Below are 26,979 nucleotides of genomic sequence, written 5' to 3'. Positions count from 1 at the left end.
ACGTTTAACGGCTGTAATGTATATGCCAAGTCTGGAGTGGTGCTGTAGAGCAGCCACAGGGAGTTAACGGAAAGCGTAGAAAAATCAGCAAAGAAGACAAACTACTTTCTAACTTTATTGCAATCTGCAGAACAAACATGGCTTTGCATGTATCGAAACAACATGAAAAAGACGAACACAGGAGAAGTAACAATGGTGGAACACCGCTTGTTGAACGTGGGAATAAAGAAACAAAATATTTCGCTGCAAAAGCATAGGCAAGCGTAGGAGGCTGCGCAAAACGACGACGACACGGCTATCCGCCATTGCTGTTGCCTGACGGTTCGCGCGCAGTCACGCGAGAATTGCCGCATACGTCATCAATCTGCGACAATGCGTCGTCATCGAGCTGTGACCATTACGCCATCATTGGAGGAGTGTACTACATATGGTGTCCACCATACCACGCCATCGTGTGGACGAAGGGACTAAATGGTAACAAACTTGTGAGGATACATTGAAACTGGCTTTAGTCATGAATAACATTAATGTTGACTGCATTACAATCTACAAGTATTGGGTACACCCTTGACTGGTCATCAGCCAATCACAAGTACATAATGACAACCATTCTGTTCGCACTGATGGAATTTAGAGTTTTCAATTACTGTATTTCTAATGTGGTAGGAAGCAAGTGGGTCAGAGAAAACATGAAAACGTGAGCACAGAGAATACACACACTACAACAAACCCCAAAACTAATACCGATCACTATTCCACTGTGGTGCCTGAAATCTTTGCATTTGAGTGAAAACCTGTACCCTCGTGAACACTCATGTTCTTGCTCCTTCAGGTAATGACCTTAATCTGCAATTAGCCCAGTGACATTTGCTTTAGGAAGATGAAAAAGTTCCATCTGAAGATTGTGCCCATGGTGCCGGACAGCACTGCACTGTAGCAGTATACAAGCAATCACTGTAAAGTCATCCAGCGATGATTTTCAGCAGCGCTTTTGTCATTGTCTCAGAGGGGGTGGATGGATGGAGCCGGAGGAGGGAGGAGGGAGGGAGGTGAGATGCCGCAGCAGAGATGGATGGAGAACGGGAAGGAGGCGACAGACGTGGGCCAAGCAGGGGCGGCTCAGGCTGTCGGGAGCAAGTGACAGCGGCAGATGGATTACCTGCCGGCGTTAACATTACGTCTCCATCCCTGCTGAGAACGACCCCCACTTCACACACTCACACCATCTCAGTTGATTGAAGCCACCAGTTGGCCCCTCAACGGGCACAGACCATAATGACTGTCCACCGTTTTCAACATCAGCCCCCTGCCTTAATCGACGCACGCATACAGTATGTACAAACTGATACACAGAACCGGTGGTGGGAAGTAGCAAACTAAGTTAGCATTTCTTTACAATAAGATGTTCTATGTTCCCCCACTCGTTTAAACACGGCATTCTGATTAATATTACAATTGTGGAGTTTGAATAAAGCAGTAAAATCCACCTGTTTTTATCCACCTCGGGGTCGGCCATTTTGCAATTGCCGTTAACTGAAATTTACATCACAGTGCCTATGTGCTCAGTTTGCGAACATCACATGACCAAATCCAGAAAACTGTGATTGTTAACTGAGCATTTAGGCACTCTGATGTCATTTTTAGTCGACAGTAAGTGGCAAAATGGCTGCCCACTGAGATGGATAAAAACGGGTGGATTTTGCTGCTTAATTCAAATTCCACAAACTCAATGTTGATCAGGATGCTGTATTTAGACTAGTGAGGGCACATAGAACATATTATTATAACAAACATTTTTGACTTGACTTCCCCTTTAAGTAGATTTTTCAGTGCTCTGATCTGTACTTTACTAAGTATTTATTGTATTTATTTACATGACGACTTTTGATCTTGACTCCCTGCATCTCAAAACTATCTGTATTTTTAAGTTTTCACTTGAACTCATTACGTTTCTCAACCACCACGGATGTCAAACTCAAAGTAAAAAAAAAAAAGAACAACAGATGGAAAGAGGTGAAGCCAACCATGGTTGAGATCTTGATTGATTGCAATCTTGGGGATTTCTAAGAAGGAAAAATGTGGATTGCAGCGATATTGAGGAACACGGACCAGGGAGCATTAACGAACACGATGTAAAAGATTCAGAAAAGCAAGATAATCCCCATCCGTGGATGCATTTAAGAGAATTGTTTGATGTGGTGCTAGATCCAAAAATGATTTGTGGAAGATGCTATGCGTCTTGTGCCATCTTAAAAAGTATCCACTTCTACCTAATCTGACAAGCACATAGTAGGTATGTTTAATTTTTCATTTATTATTATTAGCTAATGTATTTTTTTTTTTTTGTGAGTTCACAATGCTAGCAAAGCTATGGAAACATGCTGTTTTCAAAGCAGAAAAGTCGAGCCAACACTGGCTGCTGTAGTGCAACAAAAACGTGGCCATCAGTAGCCGGAAACAACGCTGATGTGTCAAACCCGGAAGTCCGTGACATCCACCCCATTGTAACGCGCGGTAGCGCCTAGCCCACTCTAAGCCCAGTCTTTTTTGTTTCCTTTTAATAAAAGTGAACCTGTAGATTTCAGTTGCTCTCCCGTTTTTGTTTTTGTTTTTGTTTTTGCTGTCCGGCTGCGCCGTCTATAGCCAATCGGCCACCGCGCATTACAATATGTAAGGTGATAAATTTAGGCAAACTATTTTGTATACAGAGAAGTGAATACGTTTTTGTTGTTGTTGCTTTTTTTGTTGTCAAACCAGGTACAGTTAAACTCCAGACTACACCTGCAAAAGACGAAATCTATGAAGTAGAGACCAAATATTTATTGCATTATATATATATTATTTATAAGTTTCATATATATATAAATAAATATGTCTCGGGTGAAGTGAGCAAATGAGGATGTACAGTTGTCTGACTGTTAATTGGCTAAAGCTTTAGCCACTGTGTGTGTACAGTGATGGTGTCAAATCGACTAAATGTGTTTGTGTTTACTGTATTGTATTAGCATGTGGTCAATTATTTGTATAACCAATTGTTATAGATTACAATTTGATCTTCTAACTAGCATTGGTAAGCTAAGTTGTATAACAATAACTCCTTTACCACTCACATGCAGTTGCAGCACATTGCACTTTAACTGACAATAAAACGGAATTGTTTCTTTATATTTTACTTCCTGTAAGTACATTTGAGACTCTTTTTTTTTTTTACTTTGCGTTGAAACAATACTTATGCCATATTTCTCACACAAGTCCCTGTACTTCGACTCGAGTACTGTTGCCCCCATATTTATATCCCCTTTCCTATGTTTTCCTCTCCATCTCTGAAAATGTCAGGCTGGAAAAGGGTTTTATTTTTGTGCTCCTCAGGAGAGCAATAAAAGCTGATTGGAGTTAAAACAGTTGGTCAGGCCTGCCCGCCTTGGCATCTGTTGGACTAAACAGTGAGCCAACTTGTCATCTGTGAGAATGAAAGTGAGAATGAGAGAAGAGGGGAAAGACCGCATGAGGGGACCAACAGCCAAGGGCGGAACAGACATAATGAGGGACAGTGTGAGGAGGATGAGAGGGCCCCTCAAATGGAATCAGAAAGAAATCATATTTAGAAGAAGAAAAACAAGTGGAAAAAACACACAAAACTGTGCTGATAGATGAAGGGACGGACACATCCGACCTTTACATGAATCGCTCCCCTCTTCATCCTCATGTGTCACTGCCTCCCAGCAACAGGGGGAAAGGGGCAACTCCCTAACCCCCTCCACCTCCCCTTTTGATTTCCCACACTAGCTCATCCCTCTCTTCTGGTCACCCCCTGCTGAACCCACCCACCAACTCCACTCGCTATCCTTCCAGAGGGGATCGTTTTCATTCTAACAACTTCAATTAACCTTACACCTTCATGCACACCACACACACACACACACGTTCCTCTGCACACACACGCACACACACATGCAAGCACTACGGCTATACCACTCTGCTTTCATATCATTCACAGGTGTTAAGGTCCCTGGACTTATAGTTTCTCCTGCAATACATTAAAGATGTAAAACCCTCCGCCAATTTTTAGCCACTTGAAATTAATTAAATTAAGTTAGATTCTGAAGGGATTAATCAGAGAATGCAAAATGGTATATGTAACGAATTAATTGATCACTCTGATTGGCTGTTTGATAGCAAATGCAGTCCTGATTGTGTGTGCCTTGACTTCGCTGACTGTGTTTGGACTTGAGATGTTTCATCAACTTTCTAAGGGACTCCAGATGGAAACTAGCCTATGATAGCTACGTAAGTAGCATACTGTAGTTGTAATCTGGCCTCTTTACTAATGTTCATTGATATGCATTGTATTAATATATACACATTTTTAAACTGATTTTAATATTTGTTTTTGATACCCATATATAAGAGCTTGGTGGGCCCAGTGGCACAATTACACTGTATGGTCTCTGATCCTATTATGTGTGTTCTGTATGTACAAACACGTAAAAAAAAAATTTTAAAAAATAGGCCAGGTGCAGGTATTTTCAATTAGCGTTCATATGTGTGCTGAAAACAGGATGGGGTGGAGGCTGTGGGTCAGATGTGGGGCTTGTTGGAGAGCAAAACCACACAGATGTTCCTGAAATCTGACTTGGCTGTTGAGCGTGAATGCCTGCAGGCTGGACGCTCATATCAATGCTTCCACTCGTTTTCACCATCATGTACTGGAGCTGCTCTGTAAAAATGCCAGGCAGCTGTTAAGTCTGACACTAACAAGTGCCAACATGGTCACTGAAGTGTTTTAACAACATGGAATCATGAGAGAAAGGCAGACCTTTTTTTGCAATTTAAAAAAGGGAGGATTTGGCCGTAAACCTATGGACTAAATTTAGTTATAGTGGACAAATTGTATAATTTGTTTTTGACTTGTTATACATCCATTTTCTGTCCTTAGAGTCACAACCTCAGATGACTTGGCAGGGCATACTGTGCACTGCTCGTCAGTCAATCACAGGGCACAAACAACCATTTATTATCAATTATTTATCCCAATAAAGGTATTTTTATTGAGCGTCTTTAAGTTGAAAAGTTGGTCATGAATCCCTAGCCCTAGTTCTAAATACAAATGCTACTCACAAGTGCTCTTCATTCAGCTCAGTTTCTAGCTTAACTTTCATAACTACTGCGTTTTTCCTCCTCCGTTTCTCCAGCGCTGCCTCTCTCTCTCTCTCTCTCTCTCTCTCTCTCTCTCTCTCTCTCTCTCTCTCGCTCTCTCTCTCTCTCTCTCTCTCTCTCTCTCGAGCGATGACGTCATCAACAAATTCTTATTCTAATTCTAATTCATTCATACTGTTGGTTTAATAAACAAACAAAAAAACTGTTGGTTTGCTATTACTAGTCTTTTTTGCTCCCGATGAAAACCAATCTAGTTTACTGCTAGTATGGCTTCCGTCTGACAAAACTGAGCTTGTTGATTGGGTCTTGACGGCACCTGACATCAGTCCTGTATTTTAATTGGACGATGGGCTCAGTTAATGTGGCCCCATGGCTGTCTATTTAGAGCAACTTTGGACATGCGCACAATGATTTGAGTGGCTCATCCACTTAAACAGACGCTCATGGGCCGGCCCTATCAGTCCTGTTCAGAAAGTTCGACCATTGAACTTCGCTTTGTATTATACATACATGTTAATAACGAAATTACCTTACACACATAATTGGTATTTATTTGAATATTATTATTCTTGATGATTTTTTTTATTTTTTATAAATTATTAGCTATAAAGAAGACCAATTATGAGCCTGCATAGTGCTCAACAGCGCTATCTGGTGGGGCCCGGCCCCAACTGCAAACATGCCGTTTTTAATTGTCTTCCACACTGAGGGTGTAATGACAATATCACAGGAGACTGAATATATTTCATCATTCAGTTGCTCTGCTGTACTTCACTGCTGCTCATATTTTTCAATAATAACTTCACAGATGTGGCTACAATCTGTCCAATCGGGGCTTTAATTAGCACCTAATTATGACCTGCAGGGAGTTTGAGCTTTATCTGAGTAGTGATAATCATAGGGAGCTGGACTGGAGGCAAAACAAGGTACAAATAATTTGCCCTACTTGCCTAACACATGCAAATATATGTACAGTCACACACCCTTTCATCCTACATTAAAACACATCCAATTTGTGTAAAAGTGTCGCTTTTGTTGCTGTACACGGCAGAGCTCTCCCTGGGCTTATCAGTGTGTAATTGCTGTTGATTGCTATATTATTACCCCGCTTAATCTGGCTGTGGGTGGCTAATAAAAGCAGCTCCAGCAGGGATGTTATCAATTGCAAGCAGAGTTGGAGCCCGGAAAGGAAGCCAGAGGGAGTGAGGAAGGTGGAGGAGATGGGAAGGAAGGTGAGATAAAGAGAAGTGCAAGAGGAGTGAGACAAATTCATCAAGAAACCGCAAATAGTGTGCATCGTGAGTAGGTCGTCATATGATTGATGGCTCTGTGTCCATTGGCCCCATTTCTAAACAGAGGAGGCAGGTGTGTGGAGGTGATTAGATTGCTGTGTGCTACACAGCAAGCTGCGAGGGGCGTATACTATCACCCCTAAGCAGACACACTGTGGTCCCAAATGCTCTGTGCAATAGCAAAGTGTTAACCCTGTGGACGAGCTAACATGACAAACTAGTGGTTGTTTTCCCGCAAGGCTAGTAGGGGGAAAAAAAATTGTCCTACATTCCAGATGGAGGCGGATAAAAATTACGACAAGTAGCAAGAAGAGAATCCAGGAAATTTTGAGCAGTTCTAAAAAGCAGTGACTCGTCAATAAAAGGCACTAGGGTCGCCCTCCTACCCAGGTGAGTTAACAGGTCAAAAATCAAATCAAGAAAATGAAACGTTGTGATAAAAATGCTGTATATCTGTTTTTCCATGAGCAGTATAAATAGTAGTATACAGTCATTGATGAGTAAAATTGGTTCGCATATCTCTCAATATGGCGTCTCAAACGATGATGTCACTTCTGGTTTGGGTGCACGGAACAACATCGAGAGACTTTCATTCAAATATGTCATGCTAAGTTGTTGGTGCTGAATTCTTCCACCCACAAATGTTAGCATTTAAACAGAGTTACCATTAAAGCAGACGCCATTTCTGGTCAATCCAAGTGGCTGCTGCTTTTGATGAGAACTTGCCCCATCCAACATGGCTGTGAAGTCTACGTGGTGGCCAATTGGCCATATCAGTTTTTGCTTCATACTCAACCCAATGAAGTCCCTTCAACATAGTATTTCGAGAATAAAACGTGGAGCCTGAGCCACATATGTAAGAACAGTTTTGGTGGATTTATGGACATAAACATCACTTTCGCAATATTACAAACAGGAAGCTACAGTGAAGACCACACACGCAAAGGCACTGTCTTGATTAAATAAATAAATAAATAAATAGATAAAGCATAATAATACAAATAAATAAATAAATACAATATTTAAATAAAATCCCAAACCACTCTGGGACCACTGATAGTAACCTTAACCACTAGGCTATCCAGCCACATATTGAATTTGGCGTTGTATATTAATTTAACCTGTAACTTTGATACACAGACTCGAGGCATAAAGTACTCGCCCTTCAAGGGCGAAAGCTTCAGCATTTAGCGAAACGCGGACTTAAAAAAAATATATATATATTTATTTATTTATTTGCGAAGCCCCGGAAAAAGTACACAGACAAATTTTTTTTCTTCGGAGGCTTCGTTCGCCTCATCGAAAATAAGGAAGCGCACTCGCCGAAATGTGATTATGTGTCAATGACGGCCGATGTAACGACGGCTTTCAACTTTTACCCTTAACACCTCTTTTGAGGAGAGCATTTGAAGTAGGCTATGTTAATGTTGACTACAGTCAGAGTGAAAATGAATTCACGCCCGGAACTCCTTTTGTCTTTCAAGACTGTCAGTATTTCCCAGTGATAAAGGAGGGCGAGGAAAATGGTGCTGAGTTGTCTCTCTCAAACTGGAGACGAAGGTGAAAGGCGGAGCCAATCTAACACTGTGGACGTGATCTAACTTGGCGATCAATTCTGTGAAATAACACCTTCTCAACACACAATTTAATTCTGAAAACATAAAAATTACACTATGCGAGTTAAAATGAACTCCCACAAATTTAACTCTGCAATTTAAACACTCCAATTTTTGCTGTGTACCACTCACCACAGCACTTAGAATCAGAAAGTACATGAAAACATTTATTAATGAGAAACAATGAGAATATTTTTGAAAGATGTGAATGCTTTTTTTTAGATGATCAGGTTAAATATTTTATGGTTAATGTTGAGTGAAATTATTTTGTTCATTGCATGGCATGATGTCATCCAAATGTTAAAACGGGTACCCTTGATGACCCTCTTGACCTTGGGAAATAGGAACAAATCCCACAGAGCCATGTATCAGGATCAACCCAATGAAGTTGTACAACTACATGTTTTGATTGGGATTTTTTTCCTGACACTGGATATTTGTGTTTTATTAAGTTATTTAGTCAGTTAATTATGTTTAATTCATTTTATTGTGTGTTCCATAAAAAATATGTACTTTATGAACAAATGAAAAAGATCATAGAACATTCCCATTCGTTTCATGCAATTTAAGGGAAAATGCCATATTGGGATACAGGAAACCAAAAAGGAAGTTATTTCATTTTATTATTACCGGTATTTTAATTTTATTTTTTTCAATAATATATTGACAGTAGATAGGGACCAGGTCAGACCACATATAATGAAAATTTTCATATAATTATTTTTGAGACATAGCAGGATTTTATTGGTCCAGCCCACTTGAGAATAGATTTTCTTCCACGTGGCCCCTGAGCCAATGAGTTTCACACCCCTGATCTAGGACGACTTTGAAAATAAATGAATAGTCATAGCGTTGAGAAAGTGATAGATAGATTTTTCTTTCTATTGTTTATTTCATGCTCTCCATTGAATTAACTGTGTAGTACTGTGCATTTTGAGAGCTATATTCTCTGTTAGCTTTATGACAGCACCACCTGCCGGCGAACTGCTTGTACTGAGCTAACATCTCTCTCTCTGTCTCTCTCTGTCTCCCTCTCTCTCTCTCTCTCTCTGTCTCTCTCTCTCTCTCTCTCTCTCTCTCTCTCTCTCTCTCTCTCTCTCTCTCTCTCTCTCTCATCAATAAAGTTAAGTGTCATAAGTGTCATGCTTCATATAGTACACTACACCCAACAAAACATTCATTTTCTATAGCGCTTTTCACGAGGGCGGCGGTTGTGTCTATCCCAGCCTACTTGAGTGGTGGTGAGAGGAAAGAGCTACAACTTTGAGCTCAATCCTCTCACCACAAAGCATGTGAGCAATTATTTGATGTACTTTGAGCCTCAAAGTACATCAAATAATTAAGTACATCAAATAATTGCTCACATGCTTTCCACATTTCCACAAGTCTGACGCCATAGTTCTAATTCTGGTTTACATTATGAAAGAAAGGTCGCTATCCCATGATTGACAGCCATGAATTAGGCCTAATGAAACTAAGTGACTAGTCCGAGCACTTGTGTTTTTAACCAAGCCATGACTTAATTGTACACCAGTTTACGTCATAGAGAGCAAATGAATTAAAGGTCTGAACCTTAGTGTTGTAACTAACAATACGTCAGTTACTAGTTGTATAAAGAAACGTTGGGTGATGAAACAACTGGTTTTACAAGAGCGTGTTATGGCAGATATCGTTTTTGTTGTCGTTACTAAAAGCTAACAGTTGGGGGCGCGAAAGCTGCACTGAACAAGCAAATGATAGAAATAAACCATAAAAAAGTAAGACACTTCATTAGGTACACATTCGCCGACCAATAATATAATGTCCGTAATGTAATTTAATTTGGATGAATTTATTAAATGGTATTTATTTACATTACTCATGTGCAATTGCAGCTGTCACCTAGCGGGGGTAGTTAAAAAATAATAATTAGCAATAGACCAGAAGTTCATGTACAACAATTCCACAGTACAATTATAACATATGTTATCTCCCCCCATTTGATTTTCAACTTACGTTACTGTGGCCACCGAGAAGACCTTATATTGATCTCAAATGGTTACATACATTTATTTTTTAAGTTTTCTTTTATCTTGGGTATTGCAATGAGAAATATGATAATGCAGTTGAAATTGTGTTTTAAAACGTGAGTTAAATATAGTAAACAATACAGTACTATGCCCCTCAGTTGTATTTTCATCGAACCACAAAGAGACTCAAGGTGATGGACTTGAGCCACACAATAAGACACAACATTTTGACAATCAAGATTGATGAATAGACAGATAATTGATCATGGGAAGGGTGTGTTACAGAGGCTACTTTCCCCACTATTAAAGAACAACAACAACAACAACACTCAAATCAAAGCAGGCATGAATTACTATTAAAAAATAATGTGTAATCAACATACTTTATGTAAGTCGTTATTAAACACATGAACTATTCAATTGCGGTCTTGCCTGAAAAACCTGAGGGTAAATGAATGAATTTATTTACGCATACCGACCAAACTTTCACGAATGACTCAATGAGGCCAATTAATTACGTCTCATAAGATGACGAAAGAAAGCGTTGCTAAATGGCGTAAAGAAATTGCGCATTGCTGTACACAAGTTAAGTTATCGTTAAATTGGTTAGTATATGAATATTTTCCACGTCCTTCGGTCATTATTCCAGTTCTGGTAACAGCGCGATTATTGAGGCTGCATGAACAGTAATTAGGTATCATAAATAGTACGGGCTTCCGCATTTTGTCTTATCTTGGACGTGACACCCGGCACGCACGGTCTTCTCGGTGGCCACGCCCCTCACTACGTAATAAGACGAGGGGAGGAGGGAGCAAGGAGCAGGATGTGTTTAAATACCAACCGAAGCCTCCCTCCTGGCGGCACCTTTTCTGCGGGAGAACTGCGACAGCAACCAACGCAACGACAAGCATTCCAGCCTTTGCACCGAAGCTTAAACGGTAAAATGAATTCACAAACTCTACTGTAGAAACCAGCTCGTGTTTTTAACGGGGGGGGGGGGAGATAATTTCCGGGTATATAACGTTTATTAGACTGGGAAGGGGCGTGACAAGCTTGCTTGTATGTCGGTTTGTATCAATCATGCGACAATGGACTTTTTTACATCGTGTCGGAAAACATTTTATGTAATTAATGGGGTTTTTTTTCTTTAAAAAAAAGTTCAAGATAACAAAACACGTTTTTTTGTGTTTGTGTTTGTGTTTTTACTATATTACAACATGATGCGTTAACATGAGCTGGATGCAGTCTCCTCCGGATCATGAATTCAGGTGTACGTAACCATCGTTATGCAACAGTTCCTGTACGAATCCCACTTGTTGCCGACGTGTCGTGTATATCACGACTACTTTGGACTTTTACATTTGTCCTGCCGAACCTAGAAGGTTCTCTTAACACACGGTTCAACGAGTTTCCGAGGGTCTTCTTGGCGTGTCGCAGTGTAACATAAGTGTAAAATGGAGGCGCCCCTCCTCCTCCTCTCTCCTGGCAGTGGTCTCCGTCCTGGCATTCCTGTTTGACCACCTAACGAAGACCCGTATAGTCAATTGTGACACTAAAAAGACGATGTGCTGAATTTAAATGCTTATTATTGTTATTCCAATGTTGTATAGTATCAAACTGAGAGATGGGTTGCTTTAGCATTTCTCCACCAAGAAAACAGTAATAATGTTAAATATAGTGTGAATTAAACACAAATGTAAAAATAACTATTGCCACCTCTTGCATACGTACCAATCAAACATATTTGACAATCTTCTATGTAAACACACCCATGAAATCAAGCAGTTTTTCCAGTCACACTTAATGACCTCAGAGTGAAAAGTGTGTCCGTCCTGTTGACATTCCACAGCTCTGAGTCTATTTGTGCCACTTGACTGTCTTTGACCTCCTGTTGACCAGTGATAGGAAAATGCCAAAAACACATCAGGGGTATGCGATAACATGCAGCTCTGGTTTGTGTAATGGTTTCCTTCTTGTTTCCCTCGTTTGGCGAAATTACTATTAGTTGCAATCCACATTCAGACATACCTCAAAGGGAGGAAAGGATGACTTAATTGCACAGCATACAAAGTATACTATAATACTTAGTTACTATAAAAGTATGAAGACCTCTATCAGTGTCAGTGTGCACTATTGCTGAAAGTGGACCAAAGGTCTTTTGTTGAAACCCAGCTCACCCACCAAAACGGACATGAGAAGGCTTGTAAGTAGTGAACTCTCCAGCAACCATAAATAGTAGTGTGTGTGACGTCAGCTGGGGGGATGGGCTGTGCTGCACGTACACATGATCCGCCGCTGCCTCCCACCACTCCTGAGAAACTACAGAGGTCGCTAGGGAGCAATTGTCCAGACTGTGGTTGCCATGGCGATCTGGCGAAGCGAGACTGTGGGAATCAATGAGCATGCTCAGCAAACAAATCAATGGAAGTATCCATGGGAGCTAGTGTCAGGTGTGTTAGAGGGATATTCATAACGATATGTTTACTATTGTAAGCCGTCATACGGAGCGCTATTACTAACTTTTACCTTTTGTTTATCCTGTTCAGTTATTAATTTTGGCTGAGAGCAGGGGCGGAAATGTCATTTTTGGTCCGGCGCTGCTCACATTGTTGTTGGTCTAAACCAATGGCAACTTACGGCTACAATAATAAACCATTTATTAAAATAAAATGTATCAAAAGAATTTCAACCCCCTTACTTGTGTTTCGGCACCGCCTCTCATTTGCACACCCACCCTGTCCATTTGGCTGCCATGTTGCTGATCCGTTCTCACTTTTCTTTCCACAGATGGCCACCAAAGACAAACTGATCACCCAAGTGCTGAAGGAGGAGCCGGGGAGCAGCAGGAACAAGGTGACGGTGGTGGGCGTCGGCATGGTGGGCATGGCCACCGCCATGAGTGTCCTACTGAAGGTAAGAGACAAAAAAAGAACACGTTTTGCTTGTAGGTGTCTATAAAATGACCAATTGTCTGGCATTTAGCCATCCATGTGATATATACGAAAGACTACACAGTATTGATTGGCTTCCCACTCTCTGTTAGCTGAACCCGTGCCAGTGGCAGAATAATGGAGGCACTATAAAAAGAGGGCCCTTGCTTGAACACAAAACAAAAGCTGGCTAGCATCAAATACGAGATGCAGCTCTTTGGCTTTCCGATCCCTCTTTTGGAATTTTAAGTGGGCCTCTCAGAAATTTAGATCATGGATAGAATACACTCACTCGACAACAGTGAAGCCTTTTTTGAGCCGGGGTGCATATTTTTCATTTGAAAAGTCTTACAAAAAAGTATACACTCACAAATATGGGCTTGTTTAGTTGAATAGAAAGCTGCATATTATTTAGTTGCATGAATGGCAACAGATGAATACACAGGTTTAGAGCTGTCAAAATTGATCGATTAATCAACACGCAATTGATTACCACTATTTTAATAATCGTTTGGAGCCTCTTTTTTTTAAATTAAAAATGGTCAAAATATCTGTGTTTAATCAAAACAAGATATTTGCAAACATATGTTTTTACTTTTGGAAAACAATGACCGAACCGATAACAACAACCCCCCCCACCCCCTTTTTAAATCACTATATGTATACAAAGTACAAATAAACACCAATCACTGGTTAATTAAAAAAATAATAATAATAAATAATCATGGTAAAAAGGCTATTGTAATACTGTACACTTTAATGCAGAATTAAAATGAATCCGATTAGACGATTAATTGATTAATAGATTAATCGCTTCTAAAAATATTTGATAGTGACAGCACTACGCAGGTTAGGTCAACCTCCCGACAGCTAGTGGTAGAGTAGTTAAATCTTCCGGCTGACACTGTACATTGCTGGCATAGATTTCGTAGAAGACCAAACATGGACTAATCCCAATAGAATTTTTCTTAAAATTGCATGAAAGTAATGGCAAATTTCTATTCTTTTAATTTCTAGTTTCTGATCATAAAACACGAGTACCGATACCTTGAAATAAAGCCGGGTATCGACCCAACACGGTGCTCGCCCATTCCTAATAATTTTTTAGACCAATTCAATGAAATTGGATAATTTCCCACAATGCAATTGATGCTTTTACACTCGTGTGTGGCAGCACAGTGGTTGCGAATAACAATTTTACAGTGTGACTTAAACGTGTACGTACTCTACTTGCTGATCAGGATCTGTGTGACGAGCTGGCGCTGGTGGACGTGATGGAGGACAAACTGAAAGGCGAAGCGTTGGACCTGCAACACGGCTCCTTCTTCCTGAAGACGCACAAGATTGTGGGAGACAAAGGTGAGAAGAGTCCAACAAAGCAAACAGATGACAACAACAACTCTGTGGCCATCTATAATTAGACACGCATGTGTTTGAATTGTAAAGATTACAGCGTGACAGCCGGCTCCAGGGTGGTCGTGGTGACTGCCGGCGCACGTCAGCAAGAAGGAGAGAGTCGCCTGAATCTGGTGCAGCGCAACGTCAATATCTTCAAGTTCATCATCCCCAATATTGTCAAGTACAGCCCCAACTGCATCTTGATGGTTGTCTCGAACCCAGGTAAGGTGGAACTACTGCGAAAATGTTGATTCTTCGTAAAGAGATTATTTATTGGTGTCTTTTAAACAAAAACAAAAAAAAAATTTGGGGGGGGGAATCAACTTTCACATATGACTTTTAATTTGTGTCACATTTGATACATTTGGTCACAATGCTTTAAATGTGTCTAAAATTTAATAATAAACAAACGTAGCAAACATATGAGTACTGTATTTCCAAAAATCAGAAAGAACATTTCCCACTATTAATAAGTATGCGTGTCTCCCCTTTCTCAATTGGGGCGATCTTGCAAGGTCGCTGAAAAAGCCCATCAGCTTGGTGATACTGCCCTCTAATGGATGATCCATGCAATGCATGTGTCAGATCATAAATGTCACGGTTTTAATGAGGAAAAAGATCATATACTCATGAAATAGAGGGCTCAAAATGTCTTGTATTTAATATGATACGTTTGGCGTTATAGGGTATTTACACAGTATTTAAAAAAAAAACTGTGCTACCAGGTTCATTTCATAGAAATCACTTAGGGTCATTCATAAGTAGTAGATTTATAAATTTTGGTGTCATTTTTGTGTTATCATCCTTTTCCCCGTCAGTGGACATCTTGACTTACGTTGCTTGGAAGCTGAGCGGTTTCCCGCGTCATCGCGTCATCGGCTCCGGCACCAACCTGGACACGGCCCGCTTTCGCCACCTGATGGGAGAGAAACTGTCCCTCCACCCTTCCAGCTGCCACGGCTGGATCATCGGCGAGCACGGGGACTCCAGCGGTGTGTGGCGCTTCGCTATAAATAAAAACAGGAGCTGGGATACCAGCGCATCTTGAATTTAGCATCACATTAGAGGCCAGTAATTGAATTTGGATTTATCGGCGCTATTTGGCTTCTCTTAGTGCCCGTGTGGAGTGGCGTGAACGTGGCCGGCGTCAGTCTTCAGGGCCTCAACCCTAAGATGGGGGCTGAAGGCGATAGTGAAGACTGGAAGGCGGTGCACAAAATGGTGGTTGATGGGTGAGTACGTTTGGTGCAACTCTGCAATGCAGCCGATCATGTACTTGCATGCCCTCTGCTCTCCGGAGCCGTGCGATCGCAAGAAAGTTGCAAAGTCCACAATCGAATGATAGCTGAGCATCCCGAGTGAGGAATTGCAACATGGCGCTAAGCCTACAGGCGGGTGATTGTACAGCAGGGCACAAGTGGCACCATTTGTTTTGAAAACGGACAGATTGGCCAGGTCATTCAGAGATAAGGCCATAAGAAAATGTTAATGTTTGTAAAAGGCTTAGTAAATTATTGATGGGCTGGATAAAAGAACAGAGCGGCTGCATTTGCCCCACCCTTTACTCATACTTTTACGACTAAATATCCACACATCTATACTTTTACACAGTCAATTTGACTCTACTTAGAGTTGGACCAAATAGACTCAGTGTTACAAGTAATACTTATACTTGGAAGAGTATAAAATAAAGAATTGAAAAAAAAAGAAAGAAGATAAAAGTCACTCAAGGGTTGAGGAACAAACTCACGACCTACGGCTTGGAAGAGTGCCACACTACCCCCTGAGCTATGCCCCTCCTACTGTTTGCTTATTCCCAAGAGGAGAAAACATAGGAAATAATGTAAATGCAACTAATCCGTTCCCAAGCTGCAAAAACAGAAATTTCCCATTTTAATTTCTATTTATGCTTTTTATATTTACAGTACAGTACCGTATTTAAACAATAAAAAATACCTTACCCTTTTTGTTGTGGTGTGATGGCATCCGTGGATGATAAATGCTGTTAATGCTAGCTTTAGTTCAGTGCTGAGTTTGTGTATTTTACATCGGGCATATTGTTAGACTACTAAGCGGTCCATGCGTGCGTTTTTTAACATCAGGCACGTTGCTAAGGGGGGTCCTCGTGCCAGTATTTACAGAAGTAGTCACGGTAGTTACAACGGTGCGATAATCTCCTTCCTAATTCCACTGTGGTTCGTAGCACTGTATGTTATGTCTTCCTTTGGGCCCATGGCGAAGAAAATAGTCGCGGAAAAATCGAAATGCACTCGCGAGTATGAAGCACCTCCGGGAGTATTCACAATCTGATTGGAAATCTACCGCAACGTGAGCATTCGGCATTGCTCGGCTTCACTCAGCTACCCGTTTTCAAGGTTTATTCGGCTTAGCTTGCTTTGCTCGGGTGTTCAAACTCCAAAAATGAGTTCAAACTCCGAGGCATTTTTTACTCCCGATTTTTTGGCTGAAATCCGATTTGTATGAGTTCCGAGACGTTCAAACTCCGAGGTTCCCCTGTAGAAAACATTTACACCCCTCATTAACTTGGGCAGGCCGCAGTCTACCAATCGTGGTAACACGGTGCACTCTGCCTCCCAATTGCTGCACAATGTAAAACTGAAATTTTCATTAATTTATTAAAAAAACACCCGGACAAGATGTAAAAAAGTGGATATGTCCAGGCAAAAGAGGACGTATGGTCAACTAAACCAGTAACTGAAAATGAAATGGAACGGAGGGAAAACCTTCATTTCATTGGCTGACCAAACTGCAGGGGCCGAGAGCATTAGCTTTTCATAAAAATCGAATCTATCTAAAGAGGCGTTGTAACTTTAACATCAATAGGCATAAAAAAAAGATGCTTTTCATAATAAACATTGGCTCGCCATATATTCTATAGTCTTTCCCCCCTGACCTTCCGCTTAGACTTTAGTATCTTCAGGAGGCTTACGACACATTTATAACGCAATATCAAGAGTAACCATGACTTTTCTGACTCACTGAGTGTTTTTCTGGCAGGACAATAGGCTTCCTGAGATTAGAGACAATGATTTGAAAGTGTTGGAATTTGGAAATGTGCATAATTGCATCACACCCAGACAATGTGTGTGTGTGCGTGTGTTTGCAGAGCGTATGAGGTGATCCGGCTGAAGGGTTATACTTCATGGGCCATCGGGATGTCTGTGGCTGACTTGGTGGCGAGCATCACCAAGAACATGCACAGAGTCCACCCCGTGTCCACACTCGTCAAGGTAAGAGTACCTCATTTGTTACGCCATCGAACAAGCTCCGAGTGTTTAAAAAAAATAATAATAATGATGCGCTCTGTTCGGCAGGGTATGTACGGCGTGAAAGAGGACGTTTTCCTGAGCGTCCCCTGCGTCCTGGGCAACACCGGCCTGTCAGACATCGTCAACATGAGCCTGAAGCCCGAGGAGCAGCAGCAGCTGGTGAAGAGCGCCGAGACGCTGTGGGCCGTCCAGAAGGAGCTCACTCTGTGATCGGCGTAGCGCCGCACGGTACCACACGTCAGTCCCAAACCAAACGTCACGAAACACTGTGCATTCGTCCAAGCGTCTCCCTTGTATTTTCTGTGTCAAACGGCCTCCGTTAAGATGGATGAAGTGGAAGTTACTTTCAGATATTAACAATTGATGTCATTTTAATGTTGCTGCCTGCTCCTATCACTGTATGTAAAAGTAGGAACACAACTACTTAGCCTGGAAAGTCAGCTTGTGTTGAGATCTGGAAAATTGTGTCTAAAATACTACGCAAGTATACTGTTACTATGCACGGTTGTGGCTTCTTCATGCACTCCTTGTATGCTTTGTGTGTATTCTGTCTACAGTGCGATGGATTGTGTTTTTTGTCTGATGGAGACATTCCATTCTAAGTGGGGGTAGGTTTCCTGCCCAGTTGAGAGTAATCTAAAGCCTTCTCCACACATGACCTCAAGTGCACTGATAAGAGAGATAAGTCAAGAGTCCATGGCAATTCACCACGCTCCTTGTATGGTTGGGGATGCTATTGAATGGAAATCATCGATACAGACAACAAACTTGAACGTGTTGTTTGCGCTCCCTAATGTCCTCTAAGAGAATTATATTTATTTTTCTCCATATAAACTCTAAAGGACATTAACAAAGTGTAATGGTGTTATTTTCTCCATAGCCATTACTGCAGATGATACACATTTATTGTTACCAGTCTTATTTATCACTGTATCTGGACATATTTTTATGTACAGTAGCATCAAATAAAGCCAGGATACAGAAACAAGACCCTCACTTGTCTGCGTGTTCATTTCAATTATATTTCAAATGGGAATTTTGCATGCCAGGATACTTTATAAACAAGTCTCGTTCCGATATACAACTTGCTTTTGCAGTACAGGCAATAAATCCTATTCAAGTCCTCACAGGTTGCAAGGTTCAAACAGCATCTTAATGTACTTCTTAATAGAGCTGAAAAGTTGCTCTCTTCTCGACGACGCTCGGGAAGTACAAGAGAACGAACAGTTAGGTCTATGTTTCATCACTACTTTGTATTTAAAATACTGTCAGTATTTTTTTAAGGGCCTCCGCATTCTTTTTTTTTTAATGGTTATTCTTCATTCTTATAAATGGTCATTTGAGAGTTTTCCCACACGCTAAACTCCAATGTTACAGGCACAACCCTAATCTTAAACATTGGCTCAGTATACTGTATATTCATATAAACAAATACACCATATTATCTCACACTTCTAAAGTATGAATGTTGGCTCAGGCCTCCCTGTGCTTGCGTGGGATTGGGTGCGCCCCAAAATCCCACTTTGCAAAAGTGTGCACGTTAGTCTGAAAGCTCATGTATGTGCCCCACAACACTGATGAAGTTAAGCGCCTTTAAACAGTGATTACCAAACAAGGGTGGTGTGACAAAACTAACGCTACGAGATACCATCAGGGCCACTGTGGGAAATTGAATCTGTCAGTCAAATATTGAGAGGCAGAAAATAACTTCTTTTGTTTTGCCATCAAATCAGATGTCTTTAATTTGAACGGATTCACATAAATCTACAGATACAAAAGATGATCTATGGTTTAATTGGAAACAAAAAATAACAGCAGATACTCTATGATACATTTCAAAGTGCATTTAGTAGAAGGCTAAGTTAAATGAGAAGTGTTGTCATAACTTAACATTTGATTAGTATAACAGGCTCTTTTATACCCTATAACACTCAAAAATGTTCACAAAAGAAGGTTTACGCAGATAACTAATTGGACCAACAATGGACAGCAGAAATAAAAATAGTGGATATTCTTTGTAAAAATGTCCTCGAGACACACTGTACAGGGTAGAAGAGCTACTGTACATGATTGGTTAATGCAGCCAAACAGTCAAATTGGAGGGCTAACCTGAGCAGCTGACACGTACAACGAAAGTGGAAAGAGGAGAGGAAAAACAATACGGGTTCATGCATTAAAGCATATCCATAATAGAAAGACGGGAAAAAAAAGCCTTCCGATGTGGCTCAGGCTGCATGCAGCTCTAAATCAAAGGTTAACCACTTTGGGTATTTATATCAGCGCTTAACCTTTTTCATGACCAGGGGTGTCTCTTAACCATGAGCCCCTCACATTTTGTGCTTACTCAACATACAAGGCGGCCAGGCTAGTCGATAGCCACAATACACATAATGCTGTCATGTGTGTGTTGGGAAAATCTCTCACGCATTTGGTTTGATTCGGGTCACAAGGACAAATCTTAGGAGTGTATAAACAGCCCGGTGGTCCATTAAAGATGGGAGACAACACAGAGGGAGAAGACAAAAGAACCAGAGAGCCAGAAGACATGTCTGTTTTTGTTTCCTGCCGGTGTTGCTCAGTAGAGGTCACTGAGGCCGGCGGTCTTGCGGGCTTTCTGCATGAGGGCGCGGAGCTGGAACTGCTTTCTGGAGAGAAGGCGTACGTGCTGCAACAAAAGAGGACATTCATCAACACGCTCACACAATACCGCACGGAGCATGTGTCAGTATCTCAAAAGTTGTGTGCAAATGGCCACCTTGAGAAAAACCTCCAGGTCTATGACCCCCCTTCGGAGGGCCTCTCCCAAATAGAAGATAGTGTCCTCGATGGCGTTTTCCTCTGCGTACAGGTTCAAGATCTGTTTGTACAGGGGGGCCGTTGGCACAATGATGTCGTCGATGTTGTTGTTCTCCGACTGGTTCTCCATCTTCTCCAGGGCCTCCGTCAGCTCCTCGTCCTTGCGCTTCAGCAACTCGATGTTCCTATCGACGTCGGCCTGGTCCAACAATATTTGGGTGACAGGTAAAAACCATGGGCCAAACTAGGACATATGAACCAAGTTTGTTGCAGTGGAACCGTTACAGACATTACAATGAAAATGATAATAATAATGATAATTTAAAAAGAAAAAAAACATTACCACTTCCTGGTCCAATCTGGAGATCATGTCCTCCAGTTTCTGATGTCCTTTCTTGAGGTCTTCTTCTGTTCGCTTGAGGGCATCCAACTCGGCCTGAGCCCTGTCCATTTCCTCCTTCATCCTCCAGCGAAGCTTGTCACTCACAGCTGAGATCAGCGACGCACGGATCGTGTCTTCGCCAATGGTGCCATCTCTGTTGGAGCCTAGACAAGGTGACACAAGTTGAACTTCAGCCTTTAGCATCCCTTTGTGAATGTGTCGTTCCGTTTTCAAGAAACATCTTTTTTTAAATTTTAGCTCAATTTGATGAATTATGAAAAGCCATTTATCTATTAGTTTAACATTATCCCCTTTAATTAAAAGTACGAAAACTTACAAAAAATATTTGATTGTACATTTAGAACAGATATAAAATTTGCAATTAATCATGAGTTAACTATTGAAATCATGCAATTAATTATGATTTTTTTTTTTTTATTATCGCCTGACACCCTTAATGTTATGTACTGGAGTCCACACTACAGTGCGTACAGGTCAGCCTTGAATCAGCTCGGATTTTTTCTCTCTTCTCTCCCATGTCACTACTAAATATAGGAGCGCGCCAAAAGTCATCCAGATGGCAGACAGTCCAGTGTCGTTTCACTACTGCTTCCAAACAGCTGATCACAGGTCAGTCAGTCTTTTTAAGGAGTTAGTGTTACATCCCCAAATATAGCACATATAACCAGAGAGGAACCTCCAGGTCCATACTGTAGGTCTCGTTGGCCTCTCTAGTTACATCAGATGACCTTTCGCTGTCGGTTCAGCATGCCACCAAAGTCAGGCTCAGGGTGAGAGGGTTTCAATAAGAAGGTCACATGGCTACATTGCAGTTCATGCTGCAGAAAGATGCAGAAGCTTCCTTTTATCTGTTTTGGCTTCATTATAAATAATTTCTATGATATACTGTAACATATATATACATATATATACATAAGAGTGTGATTGAGCTTCTTTTTCCTTTATTGTACAGTGATCCATCTCCTACCATCAGTTTACTATTCACAAACATGTTTTTTTTCCCATGTGAAACCAGCAATTCACTGGAAAAACTCACCTCGTCGCGTTTTTGTAATCTTTTCATAACGCTCTACAGGGTTGACACTAACATAAATTCTCACAAAACCACTTAGCCATTGTGTCTAGACCAGGGCTGTCAAACTCATACGAGCCCAGTGGCCACATGGAGGAAAATATATGATGACCGTACCTGTAAAATCATGGTTTATAACTTAAAAACAATTTCCGTCAGTTATACACAGATTTTCGCTATTTGCAGACCAGCCCTAAATAGCGGGCTCAACTATAAATATATTGTTCCAAAAAATAACAAATGCAAATGGGACGCGGCAACACTTTACCCATATGTATTCCGCATGTGTTATATCTACCTGTTTTGCATATATATTGTTCCCAGAATGCATTGTGTTATAGGCTTAAATTAAGTTATAGGACATTAATCCATGCCATGTGATTGTGTTAGCAGTAGCATGTGTGACTTATTCAGCACGTTTATGTTTGATTTATGTAGGACTGTGTTTTTTTTCTTTTTTCAACAAACCGTGTGTAAAATTATGACAAGCAGGTACATTCTGTGTACAAGGTGCTGGGCACTGGTTTTCTCAGTCACCAGACCCCCGTATTTTTCTCATAAAAGTGCTTGATTATCATTCTTGTGTTTTTTTAACTATTTGTATCTGTCTCATCACTTACAAATTGTGGGTGTTTTACTGTACAGTCAGTTATATGATATTTCCTAAATCTGTAGCTATGCCAAAAAGTCAACTTCAACGATTCTATAAGGTAAATGGATGATAGCAGAGTTGTGGGTCAGGATTGCATCGTGAAGAGACTGTCCTTGGTTTAGGAACCTAGTGCTAAGCTAAAACATTAAGTCAGATTTACAGAAAACACAGGCCAAATATATAAAACAATCAAATGAAAAACAAATAATGATTAGTAAATGAGTGTGTCTTCTTGTAGCATGTTACAACATTCAACGCCGTTCATAACTTTGCAACAAATGTGGTAAGTCATAAACAGAGTACCCATTATGCATTCAAGTGCAGTACAATGAGAAACTATTTGTACGTTGGTGTATTTGACATAGCTATTGAATTAGAATCTTTATTCTGCTTTCACAGTGTTCCGTGTGTCATGATGGGAGATGTTCGCTGTAATACATACCCACTGTGGACACAGGTGTTTGCGTTGGGTAGTGAGTGGGACCAGAAGTAGCTGGGTAAGAGTTGCCCCCTGGGTACTGGTAACCTGGGTATCCGCTGCAAAGAGAAGATAAACATCATTTTGTAATTTTAAAGCATTGGACGCAACATATAAGACTGAAGGTGTGAAGTAATAAAACAGCTCCTCCTGCAGCACAGCACGCTTGCCACACAAAACTAGTGTATGCACATGATTGAGAAACATCTTACCCTGTATTAGGACTTGGGCCATAAGGTGAAACTGCAGCCATACCAGGTACATAAGAAGCTGATGTAAGAGGAAAAGTACACACAATTACATCACCTTGGCGACTGCTCTTTCGTACTTCTCTCATAGTGCACTGTGATAGCGAATGAGCACCACCTGGTGGTAAACTGGTCATTTACTCACAGAGGGGAAAAAATATACAGTAACACCACATACGATTAGGAGGTCCAGCAGCTTGGAAAGCTTGGTAAGGCGCTTGTGTGGTAGGGCGAGAAAACACTGGTGGCTCATCTCCAAACACCACGATCATCACCTGAATGAGACCATACAGGTCTGAGTGTGGCTGGAAAAGAAGAGAGGAAAAAGTGAAGAGTCATCATCATTAAAAAAGATGTTCTATCTCTCCGTTGACAATGTGTGTCTACAAAACCAATTATTTTCCATCTATGTCAATTTTGTGCAACGTCAAATATCCAAATGTTATTGTGAGTTGCAATTTTGCACAAGTGTAGACTGCAGAGATAGGAAGTACCGAAGTACACATACTTCAATACTGTACTTGAGTAGTTTTTTCAGTACTTTGTACTTTCTTGAGTATTTATGTTTTTACACTACTTTTTACTTTTATCCGTTACTGTTTATCATGAGTATTTGTACTTTTTACTTGAGACATTTCCAAAACAAGGTTGTTACTTTTGACTTGATAAAAAAATAAAAAATAAAAAAAAGTTGTTACTGGCAGCATGAGAGTACAGTAAATGTGCTTAATGGAATAAGACAAATACAAGAACCGTTAAGTCAAAGTTACAGAAAAAAGGCATTTTCATATGAATGCAGATTTATGCGTATTATAATATGGACGCAATGCTTTGATGACTCAAGAGATTTGTGGAAATATGTAGTGGTATTTGGAAGATGGTTTAAATGCCTGGGGCAAAACTAGTCTACCAGAAAACGGATTAGGCTATTTAGAATAGTTTTGTGCAATTTTCTTATAATTTACCTTCATTTTCAAATTGAGTAAAATTACAAACTTTCTTGCAGGGTGAAGAAAAGGTTACAATCTTTTGATTACTTCTTATTCTTATATACCATAGATATAGAGTAACAGGTGTAAATTGTGTTTCAAGCAACTGTTACATTCATTTCAGTCAAACCTCAGATATATCATGATCTTTTTTTTTTGCGTCGAAGAGTTTGTTTTATGAGCAAATAAGTGTAAGCTAGTTGTTCAATAAGGCCAGAATTCCAGCCCTATTAGACAAACGATTTGTGCACTGTAACCTGTATTGCTAACCAACTTACATGCTTCCACTCGTGTAGATAGGGTAGGTAGATTTTTCCATTGGCATCAATATGTTTACCAGTTTTGATCATCATGTTGCTGGTGGGTTTAACAAAACAAATGGGTGGGTTGAAGGGATACGTGTCCAGCAACCAAAGACAGATTGGGATGTTGTAGACGTTGCCTGTGAGGAAACACACACAAGAACAAGTGCAGACATATAGTATTTATTTATCTACCATCTCCCTCAAATGACATTTTCTTAATTGTTAACATGCAGTGCACAACATGAAGCTGACAAACGTTTAAGTGACTGAAAGCTTGTGATGCTCTTCAAATAACAACATTGAACACTGATGTGCAAAACAAAAATAAGAACACTGTATTATGTACCTCTATAGCTTACAGGGACTGTTCCTGTTAAACTCATCAGGTCCCTTGTAGAGCCATCGTTGAACACTGAAAAGCAAGTTGAGTCAGTGAGGAAAGACAAACTCACATTCTACCATATATTGAGTCACCCAAGAATGAAATAGCGTGGAACCAATAAGGTTGTATAATACGGACTTTGTCCTCAGAGTCGGGTGTCTGTGACTTGACCTTAATGGTTCCTATGAAAATAAGAATTGATAAGAATATTGGTTTACCATAGCCATCCATTACGGGCTTCAAGTCTTTGTAATGAGAGATGACATTGGTGATTTCACGAACAGTCAGGTCCCTGTATTTGTATTGCTGAAATATGACAAAACAGGAGAGGAGTGATGACAATGAATGTTTTGTATTCTATTTTGATACAAAGTGGATATACCAGCTCGTGGCATAGTGGTTAGAGCAGTTGCCCCGAAAGTGCGGGGTCAGTGGATTGAATCCCGTTTTGTACTCTTTTTTTTTTTTTTTCTTTTTTTAACTACAATTTCTTACAGCCAGCCAGGAGTTGTAATTGAGCCATTTTGTTTCACGTGTTGATTGAAGAATTTAACAGTTGTTCAAATTCTCACATTCAAAGAAATAGAAGATGCGATAGCTGCATTTAAAAAGACGCAACATGTTTCCTACTGACTGATAAGTGATAACCCTGCTCTGAGCCAGGGTTATGGATAGGGATAGGCTGGTAATGCATCTAATAGCCTATTTTCGGTAGCAAAAAAAAGAAAAAGAAAGATAACTTAATGAAAATACACAGTAGGGGTTGAAGCTTGACAGGAAGCACGCCCAATGCATGACTGATTGATCAATCAAAACAGTTCAGGAGAATTGACGGCCATGGCAAAATATCAACAGCCATTTTGATAACAAAAAAAAAAGCCTCAAGCAAAGAAGAAAGGTTAAACACTCTACTACATTGCTCAGTGACAGTCTATGCTTAACAAAAGCTAAGCATGTTTGTTTTGTATGTAAAATAAAGAGGCTGGGAATTTAGAGTGGGCATACAAAGTAACTTTCGCCAACTGCTATCTAAATGAATATCCATGTAAGAACATTTGAGGGGAGTACATGCATTACGTTTAGCACATAACAAATTGTTAACGGCACACTAGTTCCTTACAACTTCGTTTAGACGAAACATTATGCCGAACAGCAGTTTATATAATGTTAGCACATCGTAAAATACATGTTCCACTTCCAGTTATATCAACAGTATATATATATTTATTGATCACGGTAGGGAGTACAGGCAGCTTATAACACACGACGTTTCACCAACACGCCATTTAACATGGCAGGAAATTGTATAACTACTGTACTGTCATGTTACGTTTCGAATGTTAGCTATCATGCTAAAAACAACAAGTTACGATATTCATCAAAAGTCGGGTTTACCTTCAACATTTTCTTCAGGGCGCCTTCGTTGATAACTGCCATTGTTTCCAGGTTAATGTGTATTTCAAGAGAACTGAGTAAATATGAGACTAACTGGCAGAACGCTAACCCAACCTAAAGCTCGCTAGCAAGAATTCCGCAAGTGCTAGGCTAATGTTAGCACAGCCCTGGAGCGGACTAAACACAAACAGTCGGGTTATTTGTAATAACCCGTCCAATTGAATAGAGTTAATGTTTGTCTTGTTATATCAGATCGAAGCAGTACAGGGATGACTAATGTCAAACTAACTTCTGGGTACAAACAAAATATGCTTCAACACTCAAATATTAGACTAACAACAAGGCGAATTTCCGGTATTACGCCTGACATTTTCCGGGGGAATCGATTACGTCATTATTTAATCAAAACTTTATTAACAACATAAAGTTATATTGCACTAGTTATTTTCTTAACGATAATGCTTCTCTATCATTATTATTATTATGATGGTACATTGTTGAAGATTGTTATGTAGAAAAGGTGATAGAAAGCCAAGAAATCTTCTCAAAGAACCACACAAACTTATA

The 26,979-nt window shown here is 40.3% G+C and overlaps 2 protein-coding genes across 2 annotated transcripts; one reads left to right on the top strand and one right to left on the bottom strand.

Moving 5' to 3' along the window:
• The first annotated feature begins 10,873 nt into the window (after positions 1-10,873).
• ldha (lactate dehydrogenase A4) lies at positions 10,874-18,682 on the top strand. Its single transcript, XM_086073246.1, has 8 exons — positions 10,874-11,012; positions 12,862-12,987; positions 14,246-14,363; positions 14,451-14,624; positions 15,221-15,394; positions 15,517-15,634; positions 17,530-17,653; positions 17,738-18,682. The coding sequence occupies exons 2-8, from the start codon at positions 12,862-12,864 to the stop codon at positions 17,900-17,902; spliced, it is 999 nt and encodes a 332-aa protein (XP_085929372.1). The 5' UTR covers positions 10,874-11,012; the 3' UTR covers positions 17,903-18,682.
• A 714-nt stretch (positions 18,683-19,396) lies between these two features.
• tsg101a (tumor susceptibility 101a) lies at positions 19,397-26,780 on the bottom strand. The gene is made up of 10 exons (XM_086074782.1): positions 26,413-26,780; positions 25,236-25,323; positions 24,982-25,047; positions 24,609-24,772; positions 23,520-23,646; positions 23,306-23,363; positions 23,058-23,152; positions 20,832-21,034; positions 20,448-20,687; positions 19,397-20,357 (listed from the first exon to the last, which is right to left on the bottom strand). The coding sequence occupies exons 1-10, from the start codon at positions 26,452-26,454 to the stop codon at positions 20,268-20,270; spliced, it is 1,173 nt and encodes a 390-aa protein (XP_085930908.1). The 5' UTR covers positions 26,455-26,780; the 3' UTR covers positions 19,397-20,267.
• Positions 26,781-26,979: the final 199 nt, after the last annotated feature.

The sequence above is a fragment of the Leptonotus elevatus genome, chromosome 4 (genome assembly GCF_054856555.1).
Source record: "Leptonotus elevatus isolate MCC_2025b chromosome 4, RoL_Lele_1.0, whole genome shotgun sequence".
Taxonomy (NCBI): Eukaryota; Metazoa; Chordata; class Actinopteri; order Syngnathiformes; family Syngnathidae; genus Leptonotus; species Leptonotus elevatus.
Note: the sequence above shows the minus strand (reverse complement) of the source record. Positions and strands in the feature narration are given on the sequence as shown.

Excerpts from the sequence above, each read along its gene's own strand:
- ldha (XM_086073246.1), top strand. The coding sequence starts at position 12,862 with ATGGCCACCAAAGACAAACTGATCACCCAAGTGCTGAAGGAGGAGCCG. Across the intron at positions 15,635-17,529 it reads CACAAAATGGTGGTTGATGG|AGCGTATGAGGTGATCCGGC; the intron begins GTGAGTACGTTT and ends GTGTGTTTGCAG. Across the intron at positions 17,654-17,737 it reads CCGTGTCCACACTCGTCAAG|GGTATGTACGGCGTGAAAGA; the intron begins GTAAGAGTACCT and ends TCTGTTCGGCAG.
- tsg101a (XM_086074782.1), bottom strand. The coding sequence starts at position 26,454 with ATGGCAGTTATCAACGAAGGCGCCCTGAAGAAAATGTTGAAG. Across the intron at positions 25,324-26,412 it reads CCCTGAAGAAAATGTTGAAG|CAATACAAATACAGGGACCT; the intron begins GTAAACCCGACT and ends GTCATATTTCAG. Across the intron at positions 23,647-24,608 it reads ATCTACACGAGTGGAAGCAT|CCACACTCAGACCTGTATGG; the intron begins GTAAGTTGGTTA and ends CTTCTTTTCCAG.